Here is an 18,270-nt window from a genome sequence, read left to right as displayed (position 1 = left end):
GGTACGCGGGCCTCTCAGTGTTGTGGCCTCTCCCGCTGCGGAGCACAGGCTCCGGACGCGCAGGCTCAGCGGCCATGGCTCACGGGCTCAGCCGCTCCGCGGCATGTGGGATCCTCCCGGACCGGGGCACGAACCCGCGTCCCCTGCATCGGCAGGCGGACTCTCAACCACTGCGCCACCAGGGAGGCCCAACCAACAATCTCTTAAAGAAGAAGTGTAACCTAAATGAGCACATGTGTTGATAAAATTAAGTCAGTGTATATCCTGTATTACGGACAAGCCAGAAAAATTACCAGAAAAAGCCAGATCATTCTGGAATTTTCCCCTAACTTTCCAAGTTTGATTGGTAGAAGAAGCAGCTTCCAGGTTTTGACGTCTGTTAATAACAACAGCCAGGATTTCTTTCCTCCTTATCACAGATAATTGAGTTTATGGGCGGCGGGAAAGAAGACGGTTACTCTGGAAGGTAGAAAGTGACCCTGGCTCAACTGCCTTCCATCACGCATTGGACTTTTTTTAGATTAGCTGATCCAAATGCTGCTCTGGCCAAGCCATCCAAGGAGTATCATTTTTCCCTCATTCATTTAGCACCCTCCAACAAACTCACCTAACGTCCAGGCAAAGTAATACTTGGGCTTCGAGGCTTGCATGACAACATATAAGTAGCAGAGTCGGGTCAGAAAGTTTGCTTTATGAACAAACCAGTCGTCAACCAGGCAGGTGACAGGGAAGGTCTTCGTAAGCGTCAAAAACAAAAGGAGAGACACCAAGGTCATGCACAATTTGTGTATCACGGCTCCCTGAAAATGGGGGGAAAAATGAGGTAACTATTCAGAAGACACTGGTATGAGGAAAACAATTTCAGCAAAGGCACATTGAGAACAAAGCCATTTCAAAGCTGCTTTGGCAATATTCTCTAGAAGGAGTGGCAAAAGGCATTCTTCCTCAGGGCATGTATTGGATGATGGGCATTATGCGCTATATTTAGATGCAGAATACACCTCTGACACCTGAGGTGGATGGATCTAAAACAAGAGACAAGTTTTACCAGCACATTCTACCAACAAAGGGCAGGTGGTTTTATTACCCAAAACATAAGAGAAATCAGTAACATTACAGGGTGGCGATCTTCCATCAGAAAGAAAGAACCATTGGCCTTGTGGTCCTGCAGCCAGCAGAGCCAAGGAAATGGGTTTGAATCGCCAGCAAGGAGCACAGAGGCTTAGTTGGGAAGGATTATGTGCACATGATTATATGTCTGAGTCAGGACGTGGGCAGGTAGTAGAAAGCTTTAGAAAACCTTTCTGGTTGGTTTACATGTAGTCTGCTCTGGGGTTAAGCTATACAGAGGTTTTAAATTCCTCTGGATGGAATCGTTTTGGCTGGTCCCCCTGACATTCCAAACATCAACAGAATTATATTTCCCAACTTTATAAAAACAAACTTCTTTTACTTGTAACATAGGGATAGCAGTAGCACCTCCCCTAGAGGGTGGCTTGGGGTTTCAGCGCTTGAATATTTACAAGGGACTGAAAGCAGTGCTGGGCTCCCCGTTAAGTGCACACCACGCTTAACTATGATGACACCGCTGAGGGGCCAGCAGCTTGTGTGCACCAGTCCCTCCCATCCATGTGTCCTTAGCCAAAATGCAACCTTACCGCTTCATGTTCTCTGTGCACAAAAAAAACGCGAGTGTCTCCTTGGAGGGTGATGTGAAGACTCTCTAATAATGTTATTTTCCAAATTCAAGTATGTGAAACGCAGCACTCCTGTGACAGATACTCCCTAGAAACACCTGTGGTTACTTTGATGTCTCCCAGCCACGGTGACCTCACTCCTAGATTATGTCAATAAAGCCGCTGGGGCTGAGACATCTTAGTAATCATAAAGTGCAGAGGACCCAAATGTGTCAAAACTCCCCCAAAAGGCATGCTTTATTAATCAATCACTTAAATTTTCAAATACTTAATGTTGCCTGATGGTGGCACTTTAAAAATATTTAAATTACCCTCAATTTCTCCCTTTCCAATGTTCCCCATCCCTTCAATTAATTACAGATTTCCCTTAAATATAGGATATTTGATCTGGATAAATTCAGCATATTTGTAAAGTTCAATGAATTAAGCGCATGTTGACTAATTTGAGGTTAATACACTTCAGATTAAAATTTAAATATTGTTTAAAAAAACCACCTAAACTCTCTCAAAGTCAATATGACCAAACTACAGGCATGCCAGTGTAAAACTGGTTTCCCTTGCCATAAAAGCAGGATCTGCAATAAAAAGCACATTTATTCTGGTCCCAGTCTTTCCTCCTCCACCATTTATGACATAGTATCTTTTGGCTGTCTATGAATTTCTATTCATAAAGAGAAAACACTCATAAATTTGAATGTGTTAACAAGTACAGTCATAGGCACATTGTAGGCGCTAAATATTGGCTGGTTGGCAAATGGGTTAATTGCTTCAATATTCCCAGCCAGTGAGCTTCTCTGTGAAATAAACATCTGTTGCTCCAACACAGAGAACTACTGCAAATAAATACCAATATTGATATTTCAAACAAACAGGGGGAAAAAGTTACCAGCCAAGATTTCTGGTAAACTGTTTGGCTTTTTAATTAGAACAATCAAAAGTGACAGTCAGCCCTGGCAGCAAAGCTCATTTTCTGGACCTCTGGGTAAATACCTGGCACTAAAAACTTACAGTGGGAGAAGGTTCTGGCAGGCTGTGGAAGCCTTTTTCCTTCCAGTTCACTTCCAGCAACTTCATGTGTGTATGTCTCCCCTCAATGAAGGCTATATACTCCTTGAAATTGTTACAAGGGCCCGCTATGACACTCATGAAGTTGAGAAGGTAGCTTACATATTCCAAAAAGGAGGGTTTTGCTCTGCGAAAATAAAGTAAAAAGTTGAAGAGACTTCAGTCTTTGATTTTTCGTTCATATTTGCAAATATGCCGATCGAAAACACAGGTGTGGTCTCTGTGGGTTGTTAAACGCCGCATGATCTTTCCTTGTTCTGGTTCTTTAAAAATCCGTCTAAGGAGAAATCTAGTTGAAAGGAAGTTATTGAGGTGGGTGGCGCAGACAAGGAACAGCACTCCGTGGCGCCCTCTGCTGGCCACCCACAGCTATAAACGCGGAGGGCCAGGAGTGGGCCAAAGGCAACCCTGAGGCTGGGAAATGTCCTTTCTCAACAACCTTGGCTGTCTGTCTACCAGAGAAAATGAAGGTACTAAACATAAGGCAGGGTGGGAACCCGACCTAACGTGAGTTGGTTGAGATGCTTTGAAATGGGAAAACTCCCTCCCAACTGCCAAAATAAATACAAAACAAATGATGGGTAGAACCGGTTTCCACTTGAGGCCACACAAACTACCACTGTAACAGCCTCTTGTCTGCTTTGGCATCCAGGCACGAGGTCCTGGACAACAGACAAGGGTAGTGGCAGGAAAAAATTTTCCAGAGACCAGTTCTGTCTAGTGTTTTAAGGGCCTTTTAAAGGGCATATGCTCTTCAAGTAGGACAGAATTGTGGGGAAAGGCTTCCTCAAATGCCATTGCTAACCAGTCACTGGAATTGTGCCCTATAGCATTTACACCCCCGTGATGCTTAGCAAAGAACTTGGTTCATTAGACTCTTCCAATGATAACTTCCTACGTTGCTTCCAAGTCCCAATTTCTTAATGAAGGAATGAAGCTGGGACACTCTCTTACATATCCCAGTTATTTCCCGCTACTCTCTGGTAGGAACCCTCCACCATGGCTGCACCACTCTCCCCCATGTGCTACCCCATAAGCCATTTCTGCTCCTCTGTCAGTGTTATTCTCCTACTTTAGACGGCCTCCCTTCCTCTCCGATACCCATCCCCTTTCTACTACACATCAACACTGGCCGAAGTCCACCTTCAGCTTTCAGCTTCCTCCTTCATCCTATTCTCCAGCCCATATTTATCTCTCCAACCCCACTTCCTATCTTTTTTCATGCCAGCATAATCATACTGATAGGCACTGATAATTAACTGTTTCTTGACAACCCTCAGACACATGCCCAATAAAAATAATTTTGGAATAAAGAGAACAACCCCACTGAAGGAGAATCCTGTAAAACTAACAAAATACAGAGCCACTTACCCTTTGATCTAGCACTCTCAGTTCTGGGAATCTATCCCACAGCTATACCCAAACCCATTTAAAATGACCTATGGACAAGGTTATCATGGCTTACCATTTATAAGAGCCAAAGACTGGTAGACAACCCAAGTTGTCCATCAATAGCAGATTCATTCAATAAACAACATTAAGGAAGATCTCTGGATACTGATACCCAAGGGGCTCAAGAATATATCGTCAAACTTACTTTACAGCAAGCCGACGTTGCTCAGTGGAAAGATCTTCAGCCTTTCGACCTAATCCTATGAAAAGAAATATGGAGAAATAAGATGTTTTAAGTGAAGTAGATAACTAAATCCTTAAAGAGGCTTAATAAAAACTCATTTGAAAGAAGTGATTCGTTTTTGTTTCATCAATCATAAACAGTCCCTGTTCTCCATTTTTTTCAATGGATCAAAGGGCTGCCTATAAGGACACGTGTGAGGAGGAAAGTCTCTATAGGTTCTTATGAAGAGGGGAGAATTCAGGGGTTACCCCGATTTAATTCACACAGTATGAACATGGACCCCAGAGAACCCTTCACACCTCATACACTCCTTACCACGCTGCATACGTTTTCATTGCTCCATGAGAGACATAAGCCTGCCTTTGCAGCCTACGCCTCCTTAACTGCCTTCCCGATTATGCTGGGTGCAGATACCTGGTATAAGCTGGGAATGCAATGGAATGGATGGGGAAAGGAATAGGGGACTTTCCTCTTCCAAAAAAACAGGAAACGTAACCCTGAATGCACGGAAAACACAAAAGAATTATCAAGAGGTTTTTCTTCTTTTAAAACTCATCCATGCCAGAAAAACTCCCAACCAAATCACATTTGTGCTTCCTATAAAATCTGTATGTTAACTAATAGTCAAGGAAACCGAACTGTCATCTTAAGAGCAGGAGAAGTCGACTTTAAAACTGTATATTCAGCTAAGACTGATTAGGGTTACCGACCATCAAGGCAACTCAAAAACATGCCTAAGAGAAGGCAGAGTGTTTCTGGAATTTACTTGTTCCTCCCACACACAAGAAAAAAAAAAAAGTTTTTTTTTTTTTCTGCATGTAAGGGATGTTCCAAAAAACAGGGTGAACTGAGAATGCTTTAAAAAGTAAATTTAGGCAAAAATCCTGTGTATTAAAAACAAAACAAAACCAAGAAGCAATGTTAATTAAAAAAAAAAAAAAATCACACTTTTTTCTAAGATCTCATCAAATAGTACAGCTCTGGCAATCCCAGGAATTAAAATTGATTTTAGCTATTGACTTACGGTGCTAATGCGAGTCTATAACAACTACCAAATGTTTTTCAGGTACAAAAATATTGACCAACTCGCCCCATTTTGCCCAGGACTTTGCCAATGTGGGCACTAAAAATCTCATATCCTGGGAAACCTCTGGGTTCTGGGCAAACCAGGACATTTGCTCACCCTAGAAAGACTCCATCCTCAGAATAAAATTACTCAGTTCTCTAGAGAATGACTAAATCACCAAGTATGAACTAGGAATAAACAGGGTCAAAACGAAATTAAATCAGCTCCCCAGCTGTAAGGGAAAACAGGAAGACTCGCTAGCAGAGACTAAATCTTCCCAACCCGTCAACACATAAAGAAGTTTCAACAGTCACAACGCATTTGCCAGAGCCGTACAAATCCGCAAAAGATACCTTTACTAATTGCATCTGGCATCTCTTAAGCCCATATTGAAACCTTCCACATGGATGGAAGGACCATCCTCCTTTCCTGGAACCCAGTATTAACAGTGGAAATAATCACACTTTCTGGCCATTATCAGGAAGGGCCTGAGCGAAGAAAATGTTCAGTTTTATATAAAGAAAAGATTCTTTTTCTTCCCAGCTTTTTATAGGGTTGGGCTAATCTCATTAGATAATTTTCCAAGCCCCCGCACCCCCCCAAAATGGTTAACTAGCCAATGCTGTTTAACATTTTATTACCTCATGAGCTTCTCAGAAAGAAAAAGGGTTCCATTTCTTCTGAATGGACTTGGAAATGAAGGGCAGAGAGCACCATACATTAACTTAAATTTAAAACACTGTAAAACTAAACAGAAAACCCACCATTCTCAATACAAACATTTTAGCCGAGACTACGGATTCAGCAGGGAAATGGTAAATAATAGCTGGGAAAGTAAAAAGCTATGATTAAAGTGGGCTGCAAATTCTTTTACAAGATACAGCCAGCCCTTGTCTAACCTTTGGACTGTGTATACAGTAGAAAAGAAGAGCTCTGAAGGTCAGGCTCACTCTTAGAACCAAAAGGAGGGCTGTTTTTCTCACCGTCGTGAACTTGGAATGCCAAGGTTGTGATCTTCTGAGTGACAATCATCAAAGGCCTAAAAGGAAGATAGAAAACAATCAAGATTGGCAGGACAGCCACTGGAGAAAACATTTATTCCATTTCTGGGCATGGTAGTGTTTCATCTTGAAGACTATGAAATAAAATACAAAAACACAGAATTCAAACAATTTTTTTTCCCTTCCAAATCACTTTAACTAAGTAGATAGGCAACAGGGAACAAGAAGATCACCGGAGAAACTCCCTCTTGTGTTCACTCAAAGCTAAGTTCTAGGACCAGCCCTGCCAGCATCGCCTGGAGCTTGTCAGAAACATAGACTCTCACACTCCATTCCCAACCCAGAAAATGAGAACCTGCATTTTAACAAGATCTCCACGGAATTCAAATGCACATTTAAATGTAAGCAGCGCTGGTTTGGGAGGTGACCTAATCCAGTGCCCTGGTTCCACCTGGATGGATATATATTTTGGCTTCTTCATGCTAATATGCTCTAACATGCTTTGTTCTATTTAAAGGCAATTCTTTCATTCACACATAGTAAAAGATACATTTGTAAAATGTAGCTACCTGTAAATAAACCATTTAGTGACCAAAAATAGCACCAGTCTTATTTTGAAAAAAGCCATCAAATACAAGCCTAAGAAGTGACACCCATGTCAATAAGCATGTCAAGATAATTCAGTGTATACCTATATCCCCATATGTATGTATACATATAGCTGATTCACTTTGTTATACAGCAGAAACTAACACAACATTGTAAAGCAATTATACTGCAATGAAGATGTTAAAAAAAAAATCACACACACACAGAAAGATAATTCAATGGAAGCAATAGTCTTTTCAACAAATAGTGATGGGACAACTAGATATCCACATAAAAAGCATACAAAAAGTACCTAAAAATGGTTCAAAGACCTAAATGTAAGAGCTAAACTATAAAACTCTTAGAAGAAAACACAGGCATAAATGTTCATGACCTTAGATTTGGCGATGACTTCTTAGATGTAACACCAAAAGCACAAGCAACAAAAGGAAAAGACAGATTAAATGGATATCATTAAAACTTAAAATTTTGTGCTTCAAAGGACACACACAATCAAGAAAGTGAAATTCACAGAATGCATGAAAATATGTGCAAATCATATATCTGCTAAGGAACTCGTACTAGACTACATAAAGAACACTTCCAACTCAATAATAAAAAGACAAAAGTAACAATTTAAAAATGGCCAAAGGATCTGAATGGACATTTATATTAAAAAAAGATATACAAATGGTGAATAGGCACATGAAAAGATGCTCAGTAGTAATCAACCATCAGAGAAATGCAAATCAAAACCACAATGCGATACAACTTCACAAGCGCTAGGATGACCGGAATCAAAAAAACAGATTGTTTTGGCCACAAGGTGGAGAATTGGAACACTCACACATTACTGGTGGGAATATTAAATGGTGCAGTTACCTGAGAAACAGTCTGGCAGTTCCTCAAAACGTTAAACATAGAAATACCACATGACCAAGCAATTCCACTCCTAGGTATATACCCATGAGAAATAAACCATGTCTACACAAAAACTTGTACATACGTGTTCAGAGCAACATTATTCATAACAGCCCAAAAAGAAATAACCCAAATGTCCATCAACTGATGAATGGATAAATAAAATGTGATCTGTCCCTCTAATAGGATATTATTCAGCAATAAAAACAATAAAGTACTGATACATGCTACAACATGGATAGACCTTGAAAACACTATGCTAAGTGAAAACAGCCAGACATAAATGGCCACATATTGTATGATTCCATTTATATGAAATATCTAGACTAGGCAAATCCACAGAGAAATGGATTGCTGGTTGCCTAAGTCTCGGGGAACTGGGAGGAAATGAGGAGTGATAGCTAATGCATACAGGTTTCTTTGGGTTGGGTGGGTGATGAAAATGTTGCAAAATTAACTGTGGTGAAATGGTTACACTCTGTAAATTCACTCTGCATATGTGTTAAAACCTGCTGAATTGTATACTTTAAGTGGGTGAATTGCATTGTATGTGAATTATATCTCAATAAAGCTGCAATTAAAATGACACCTGAAAACCGAACAGCTACACGTAAAAGAACGAAACGAGAACATTCTCTAACACCATAAAAATAAACACAAAATAAGCACAAAAATAAACTCAAAATGGATTAAAGATCTAAATGTAAGGCCAGACACTATAAAACTCTTGGAAACACAGGCAGAACACTCTCTGACATAAACTGCACCAAGACCTTTTTTGATCCACCTCTGAGAGTAATGAAAGTAAAAATAAACAAATGGGACCTAATTAAACTTAAAAGCTTTTACACTGTGAAGGAAACCGTCAATAAAACAAAAAGAAAACCCACAGAATGGGAGAAAATATTTGCAAGCGAAGCAGCTGACAAGGGATTAATCTCCAAAATATACAAATAGCACATGCAGTTCAATATCAAAACAACAAACAACCCAGTCAAAAAATGGGCAGAAGATCTAAATACACATCTCTCCAAAGAAGACATACAGATGGCCAAGAGGCACGTGAAAAGATGCTTAACATCACTAATTATTAGAGAAATGCAAATCAAAAGTACAATGAGGTATCACCTCCTACCGGTTTAGACTGGCCATCATCAAAAAAATCTACAAACAGTAAATGCTGGCAAGGGTGTGGAGAAAAGGGAACCCTCTGACACTGTTGGTGGGAATGTAAATTGGTACAGCCACTATGGAGAACAGGATGGAGGTTGCTTAAAAAACTAAAAATAGAGCTACCATATGATCCAGCAATCCCACTCCTGGGGATATATCCAGAGAAAACCATAATTCGAAATGATACATCCACCTCAATGTTCATTGCAGCACTATTTACAATAACCAGGACATGGAAGCAACCTAAATGTCCATCAATGGAGGAATGGATAAAGAAGATGTAGTGTGTGTGTATATATATATATATATATATATATATATATATATATATATATACACACAACACACACACACACACACACACACACACAATGGAATATTACTCAGCCATAAAAAAGAATGAAAAATGCCATTTGCAGCAACGTGGTTGGACCTAGAGATTATCATACTGAGTGAAGTAAGTCAGACAAAGACAAGTATCATATCGCTTATATGTGGAATCTAAAAAATGGTACAAAGGAACCTATTTACAAAACAGAATAGAGTCACAGAGGTAGAAAACAAACTTGTGGTTACCAGGGGGGAAAGGGAGGGAGGGATAAATTGGGAGATTGGGTTTGATATATACACACTACTATATGTAGAACACATAACTAATAAGAACCTACTGAATAGCACAGGGAACTCTATTCAATACTCTGTAATGACCTATATGGGAATAAAATCTAAAAACGAGTGGATATATGTGTATGTATAACCAACTCACTTTGCTGTACGGCAGAAACAAACACAATATTGTAAATCAACTATACTCCAATAAAAAGTTAATTTAAAAAAAGACATCTGTTTTTCCAATCATCTAGCCTAGCTTAGTACCTTTAATAGTTCTATCCTTGCCCAGTGAGACGAGATAAAATCCCACTTCCCGACTACCCTACTTTCCTTCAAACCTTCTAAGTTTAGCCTGGTTATCTGATCTCCATTCTCATAGCTTCTTACTGAATTTGCTATCTCTGACCCGTATGGACTGATGACTCATTTACAAAGAAAGCTGAGGTTTGGTCAACGTCCTATGACAGGATAAACCTAGGATGCCGCACAGCCTCTGTGCCCTGAGCTCAGGCCACGCCCAGGTGTGGCAGGATGGGATCAGACGCAAACCATCTTTAGGCCAAGGCTGATGTGTCCACTGCACTCGGCCACCTCTCTGTGAGTGCATTTTCTTTAATTCCTCTCGTTCTCATTCCCATTTTCCATCTCTTTAAAATAATAAGCATGTAATATTTTAAACTGTCAATATGAACTAATAAGATAAACTATTTTAAAGAAAGTGTCAACAAATGCCCTTTGACATCTTAACACCTACACCCAACTTTATATCTTATTTGTAAAAGTCCAGTGGCCAACGTTTGAAACAAGATTCCTAATGTTGTATAAAGCGAAGAGAAGGAGAAGTGATTTGTCTGATTGTGGAAGGGAGGGGTGACTTGCTCCAGGACTGGGGAGAAGTGGGGGGTGGCAGACAAGGGAGCCCCCAAAGTGGTCATTCTAGGGCAGCAAGACATGCTCACAGCTGACAGTAATTTTGACCACTCTCTTGTATAGTGAAAAAAATAACTGCTTCCAGAACACCGAGGTTTGGGTCCTAGAAATAAGGATTACATCAAAACTTTCGATAAGAGCAATTTCGTCTTACAGACAAATATATAACTTCACAGCTCACCTTCTTGATATTCAACAAGACCTCTGACCCAGAATGTATAACAGATGCCGAGAGCTGTTTTTCTTGAAAGGAACTTACACTAAGCATCATATTCAATGTAGTTGCCAAACATGACTGTTTTTGTTTTCAAAGCCTCTTTGTGCTTTTTTTTCCCTGTAAGATTGTAAGCCTGAGGAATCAGTAATAGGACTTAAACTCCCAGCCTTCTTTACACAAAGCCCGGCACACATTTTTTGTGTTTTGAGACACACATTCTGGTGACCATGCAATTTGCAAACCAAGTTCCTACATCTGATTTAATTCACAACTTCATTTTAAAAGGGTCTAAAAAATTGATATATCCATAAAAGAAATATGTCATGGAATTAGCCTGACCCTCAGCCTCTACAGAAATGTAACATTTGTTTTCCTCTTTCTGGGGTTAGATTTAATGTATTCCATAATTAGGCACATGTTCAGCAAAGCATTTAGAGTCTATTCACAGAAGTGGTGGGCATGAGAAAGCACCTCTCAGGTTGGCTGCTGGGGGTGCGTAACTGACTGGCTGCAGCTGCATCCTCTGATTCCACCACCTTGCTGGTACTCAGCCCACGCCTCCCTGAGGCTACGTCCAGCCAATGACTGAGCACAGCAGGGTAGCTCCACCCTCCAAACCAGGCGTGGTGCTCCTCAGCCAGGGAATTCCAGCTCGAGGACTCATGCTTGAACTCGCTGAAACAGGCTCAGAACTGCACTGCAGTCCAAGACCTCCCTTCCTTCCTTCCCTTTCCCATCTCAGGGGTGAGACGTGCATTTTAATCTGATGGCTCTCCCAGCCTCATCCAATTGTCTCCCTGTTTTCCCTCACAGGTATTTCACCCAACAAATCTCATACCTCTCTTCCCACCTTGGCGTCTGCTTCTCAGAGAACCCAGACTAATGCAATACACACTACTGAATATCTAGATCAATGTAAATAAATAATAATTACTCCATGTTTAATCTGTACCTTTGGGCCTATGTAAGAACCACATTGTTATCATTCTTTAAGGGAAAAAAAAAATCTCCCTTTTGGGGGGAAAAAATAAGAAGCTATGGATCAAATTTTGTTACCCATCATCTAGACTCTACTTTTAATAATATATTGTTTCTGTTTTAAACATCCGAAGAAGTTTCTAGCAACTTAAGCGACTCACACAGGTGATCATGGGCTTATAAAACACAACATACTGACAACTTGCAGAAAAGGAAATGGAGCTAGACTCCTTCTACATTCTTACTTTTCTGTGGGTGTAAGGAAGAGCGCCATATGCTCCTGCACAGAGGAAGTCCATTCTGAACGCTTTTCACTGATCAATTTATTTAAACCGATGGGTAGATCAGATGCCAAACTCAGACTGCACAGCTTACTGAGATTTCAGAGTCAAGTCCATAGAGTTACCGACTTAGGATAAAACTCAAATACCGGTACTTCCCTGGTGGCACAGTGGTTAAGAATTCGCCTGCCAATGCAGGGGACACGGGTTCGAGCCCTGATCCGAGAAGATCCCACATGCCGCGGAGCAACTAAGCCCGTGTGCCACAACTACTGATCCTGCGCTCTAGAGCCCATGAGCCACAACCACTGAGCCCGTGTGCCACAACTACTGAAGCCAGCATGCCTAGAGCCTGTGCTCCGCAACAAGAGAAGCCAACGCAATGAGGAGCCACCGCAATGAGAAGCCCGCGCACCACAACGAAGAGTAGCCCCCGCTCGCCGCAACTAGAGAAAGCCCACACACAGCAACAAAGACCCAATGCAGCCAAAATAAATAAATAAACATATTTTTAAAAACACTCAAATACCATCGATGTTGCATTTCAATCAAAACATAATATAATCTAAGACGTGTTTGTTGGTCTGTGATCGGAATTCATGCTTTTTCTGGCAAAAATACAAAACCCAGGAGATAGAAGCACATACTACAAGCACACGAAGGACACAGAAAGGCTCCTTGATGCACCCAAAGGACTTCCTCAGGACAATGAGGCCTTAGAAGCTTAGCTGTACTCAGATTATCCACCCCCTGAGAAGTAGGCTGTCCTTGGATTTTTACACACTCACCAGTCAGAGGCCCCTGCCCTTGAATCTATGGGAACCATCTGACCAATCGGAAACCAAGGTTTGAATCCAGCAGGGTTGAGATGGGGCCACTTCTCTTTTGTCCTGTGAATTTTTTTCATGATTAAAAAAAAAAAAAAGCTGAAGAAAATTTTTTCTTCCTGATCCTAAAATTATGAGTCTAATCTGGATAAAGAAATAGAGGGGGAAATAAAGTATGGGGAAAACAGGTAGATGGAGATGTGTTTAGAGTAAAAAGAAAGAGCCAGGCCACTCTGCTCTCCCCACCACACACACACACACACACACACACCTCCCCACCACACACACACACACACACACACACACACACACACACACACACACGTAAAATCAATGCCTTCTGATACAGACTTCAGTCAATTTACCAGTAGTGGTACCCATTCATCCATTTCCATTTCCCGTATCAACTCCCAACAAAAAATAACCTGTTTTTAAAACACTAAGCAAAACTCTGTTTTGAGCAGTATTCCAGTATAACCTGCCTATTTTACCTTAATCTTTGGATCTTAAGTGGTTAAGTTCTCTGTCCTGGTAAAGGTAGGATGGAACAATGAGATGATGCAGTCATCAGTTAGAGGTGTCAAAAGAGCCAACCAATCACAGCTGGCCGGACAGCATCAAGCCAAATCTGACATTCAAGGATCTTATTTTCCCTAACAGGTAATTTTAGATGCAAAAAGTTATACTTTATATTTTCATCAATTCTTTGTTTATAATACAAATCCATTTACAATGCATACATACTAGGAAAGCAAGGAGTCAGGCCAGCAAGACGTTTGACAGGATGGGAGAATCCAAGTACAACAAACTTCCAATTAACCGCAATCTAGGACGGGGCTGGATCTTGCACAACAACTAGGGGCGCCAAGATACAATGCAAACTGCAGCCCATGGCCCAGACCCAAGAGCTGAGGGACAGACAGGAAGGCTGTTGCTTCTGCCCCTCCAGTATCCCCCTGCTCCCGGGATTACTGAAGAGCGGGGTGATGATATTATACCTTTAGTACAAGGCTCCCAAACTCCTATCAACTATGCCAGCCTGGGGGAAGAAAACAAGGGACTCCTGGAGTCACAGCAAAGAAAGTACATGGTTCCACCAGGCTTCCTAGGGCTGCAAATGAAGGCAATGGAAACTCCTCTGGACTCACTTCAGAGTTCACTGGTATCTGTTCAGATCCATCTAATCTCTATACTTTGGCACTCAACAACAACAAAATCATCAGCTCTCCATGTTAACAGGAACCCGCCAAATATACTTGGTATAACTTATACTCATGTCCTCAGAATTAAATTCCAAGTGATGGTGCTAATTACTGAAAAGCTGGCAGCAGACTGAAGGAGAAACATGAAATACGCTAATCTGGAAATCTCTTTGCAAATCTCTTCTTTTGTTCATATTATAGAACCCAGTTATTTGCACATACTGGGCTGGTTAGGTAGAGTGATCAGGATATCATAAACCAACAGAGGAAAACATCTCGCATGGAACAACAGGGCAATGATCTCCACTACTCCAAGGGATGTGGGCAAATGATAACTTCTAGAATGCCCAACAGGATAACCAGGAACACAAATGACTATTGTTCCACTGGTGTAGGCTGCAGTTCACCATGATATGCACGCATAGTATGCATTCAAATATATTTAAATAACATTTAGAATTTATTATTATAATCATATAAAACAATAAAACAATTATTAAAATCACCAATAAAGACCACCCCCCAACCCCAGACAGAATCACTGTCTTAGCATTTATTATTTCCTTCCACTCTTTTTTCTACACATGTCCACATTCATAAAAATGGAATCTTAATACATGTATTTGTTTTGTGGTTTTGATTTTCCATTATATTGTAAGCATTTTCCAATGTCATTAAATATTCTTTGAAGACATCATTTTTAATGGATGTATATTAGTACCATAATTTAATCATTCACCTATTTTGGACCAATTAGGAGCTTCCAATTTTGCACTATTATCGACAACAGTTGAACACGCTTATGAATAAATTTGATTTCCTTAAGGTAATTCAGTTCCTAGGAATTTATCCTATTATAGGATATAAACTTTAAAAAAATTCTTGCTTAAAATTTATGTCTAACTTGTCTTCCAGAACGGTTGTACCAATTTATACTCCCACTAGCAGCGTATGAGTTCTCATTTCATAATGTTTTCAAAAACACATGGGTAACTCAAATTGCCAACATGATGGGAGAGCAATTATCTGCCTGAATCTGGCCTCGCCTGCAAAAGGAATTAAGGTTCCTTCTTGCTGCTTCCCTCAGAAGAAAACTCGATTTGCGCCCTTCTGTGAGCAAAAAGGAATCAGTTCACTATCACCAACTTAAAAAGAATCAAGTATCAGCTTTATTACAAGCAGTTGTTGAGCTTCCCCGCGGAGAACAGTAAATGTTCCAGTATGGTTAATCACCCATGTTCACAGAGAAAACACAGAGGACACTGGCTTCTACATGTATTGATACAAACTACATTAGCAGCACTAATAAAAGTGTATCTTGTGTGTCGTCCTCACCATTTAACATCAGTCTTACTTTCAGAATGGTAACAACATTGCAAGCCCCAGAATCATCTGAAGTACAAGTTTATGTGCTCCCCCCAAATTAAAAACGTATAGACGTCATTGGACACAAACACTAACATAATCCAATCCTGTTCAATTCCTGTCTGTGCTCTTACTCTAAATAAGTATGTTAAGCACATAGGTTCACATGCATGCTCAAAAGAGAATAGCTACCACATCAGGCTGCTTTAAAACGCCAAGTTCAACTTCAAATCACTGCTTGATTCCTCAACAAAATCCTAAATAAGATTTTTTAGGCTGAAATAAATAGTAGTGTTAAACAAATTCCGTTCTGAAGGAGAACTGGTGGTTGCTTGCATGTTCTTAATGAGACTAGACACTGGAAAAGAATCTCTTATTGACCATTTGTGATTTAAAACATCTTGTCAATTTCAGTACGTACCCCTCCATTTATGTTTCTGACATTATCCAAGAAGATGGATTTATATCAGTGAGGCACTGTGCATTTATGGTGACAGGAAAAAAAATAATTCTGCTGCTTAATAATGCCCTATAATTTTTTTTTAAAGACATACCCTCCAAGAACTGGATAAAGTATGGTCACTCCACAATCAGGAATCTAAATCACATTCTACTTACAGGAGCAGACACGTTTTTGTTGCATCCTTTCCCAAACAAAAGTGTCCTTTCTCATTCAAACAGTCTACACTTTTGTGTGTTAAGTCAGAGATTTCTTAATACAAGAAGATCCAAAAAATGCCAGAGAACAAACATCACCTAAGGAAATTTATCATGACTATGCCTATGCCACTGAAAGCGGAATGGACAGGAACTGATTTCCATCCTCCCCTGCTGTCAAACGCCAAATCCACCCCATTTCACAAGCACATGACTGCTTTCCCTTTATTTGCTCTTTATTTTTTCCTTTCGGTAACTTTCCACAATTCTGATTATATTAAAAATGACATAACAATCATTCACAAGTTTACAGTTTTATGGACAAAACCACTGGAGGAGGAGATGTGATGAGAGCAGAGTGAAACGTGGAGAGTGGAGGCATGACCAGGACCAGGCGACAGCTGTCAGCTCATCAAAGGGTATGGAATCATATAAAAATGGGTATTCATTTCCTAGAGCTGCCATAACAGATGACCACAGACTGGGGGGCTTAAAACCAGAAACGTAATGTCTCACAGTTCCGGAGATCAGAAAGTCCCAATCAAGGTGTTGGCAGAGTTGGTTTTTTCTGGAAGCTTCGAAGGAGAATCTGTTCCATGCTTCTTCCTAGCTTTTGTGGCTGATGGCAATCTCTGGAGTTCCTTGGCTTGTAGCTGTATCACTCTTATCTCCACCTCCATCTTCACGTGGCCATCTTCCCTCTCTGTGTCTCTGTGTCTGTCTCTCTCGTGGCCTTCTTAGAAGGACACCAGTCATAAAGAATTTAGGGCCCACCCGAATCTAGTATTCCCTCACTTTAGCTAGTTACATCTGCAAAGGTCCTATTTCCATATAAGGACATATTCTGAGGCTCCAGGTAGACACGAATTTGGGGGAACACGCGTCAAGCCAGTACACAATGACATGCTCACATTTGACCTTCCTATATAAACCTGAAATAGGTAACTACATTCATTCCAGTCTTTGGTCACCTCTGTCTCCTATAATTGTGCCTGCCATATATTAGGTTCTCAGTCAGGTCTGCTGAATGATGAATGAATGAACCTTTCAATGCAGGACCAAAGCTCTTCCTTGGAGTGTGGATCTGATCAATGGTGGCTACTCCCTTACATAAACCCCATCCACTATCTCCAGAGTTGTTTCCTCTAACAAGGATTGAGAAGGTAAAAGGAAGTAAAGATGCTTGCAGAGCAATCTGAGTGCAGAATTTTTACTTTGTATAATTCTCCCTGAGATCCTTTTAGCTTTCTCAACCACATTACATTTAATTCAACCACTATTACTTTTAATATACTAAATTTGCTTTGGTGGCTTTCCAAAGGACCCTCCCTAGATTTAGAGAAATCACTCTCTCTCCTTTCACATCCATATATAATCATCTTATTTATAATAAGTACAAACTGGAATAAACAAATTTGGGGATAAACACATGACACTACCTAAGCGTACAAATCAATGGATGAGAGCAGAAGTGCCCATGCTCACCACCTACAAACACTCAGTGCACTGGGGTCTCAGTGAGTATGATTCATGGGCAATGGGCAGTACCAGCCAGTGAGAGCTGATGAGAGGCCTCCTGCTACACAGGTCCAAATGCAGGGACTCACGAGGTGGGAGGAAGGGGGTGCGGGAGGGAGGAGGCGGCCAGCAGGGAAAGCTCTGTAAAGCAGTAATCTTTAAGCTGGGTTATAAAAAGTGAAATGAGAGATTTCCATGCAGTTAAGGATGGAAAAGGGGCTTCTAATCAGGGGAACGAGTAAGGCAGAGGCGCAGAGACATGAAGTAACCAAGCGCATGCACAGACCCTAAACTTTTCTGCACTGCTGCCACATGCAGTGCACACAGGGAGGCGATGCAGCAGAGGAAGCAGGTCCAAATCACCATTGGCTTTGATACTCTAGAGAGCATAGACTGGAGAAGAGGTGCAGGATGGAAGGAAAGATGGCCAATTAGGAAAGGTGCAGACATGGTGATCCAGGGTGGTGGCAGTGGGCATGAGGGGCAGTGGATGGATTCTAGTGACTGCCAGGCTGCTGACATAAGAATGTGGGTGG

At 40.9% G+C, this 18,270-nt stretch overlaps 1 protein-coding gene across 1 annotated transcript in view; it reads right to left on the bottom strand.

Annotated features, from left to right (window-relative positions):
• The window catches only part of MBOAT1 (membrane bound glycerophospholipid O-acyltransferase 1), a 124,198-nt gene that overhangs the window by 24,521 nt on the left and 81,407 nt on the right, over window positions 1–18,270 (bottom strand). Inside the window, exons 5-8 of the mRNA XM_007445948.1 lie at window positions 6,448–6,503; window positions 4,360–4,414; window positions 2,706–2,889; window positions 608–800 (exon numbers count right to left, since the gene is read on the bottom strand). Of these exons, the coding sequence (XP_007446010.1) occupies window positions 608–800; window positions 2,706–2,889; window positions 4,360–4,414; window positions 6,448–6,503 (488 nt within the window). The remainder of the gene's footprint in view (window positions 1–607; window positions 801–2,705; window positions 2,890–4,359; window positions 4,415–6,447; window positions 6,504–18,270) is intronic.

This window comes from Lipotes vexillifer, unplaced genomic scaffold, assembly GCF_000442215.2.
Source record: "Lipotes vexillifer unplaced genomic scaffold, Lipotes_vexillifer_v1.1 scaffold501, whole genome shotgun sequence".
NCBI classification, from domain to species: domain Eukaryota; kingdom Metazoa; phylum Chordata; class Mammalia; order Artiodactyla; family Lipotidae; genus Lipotes; species Lipotes vexillifer.
Note: the sequence above shows the minus strand (reverse complement) of the source record. Positions and strands in the feature narration are given on the sequence as shown.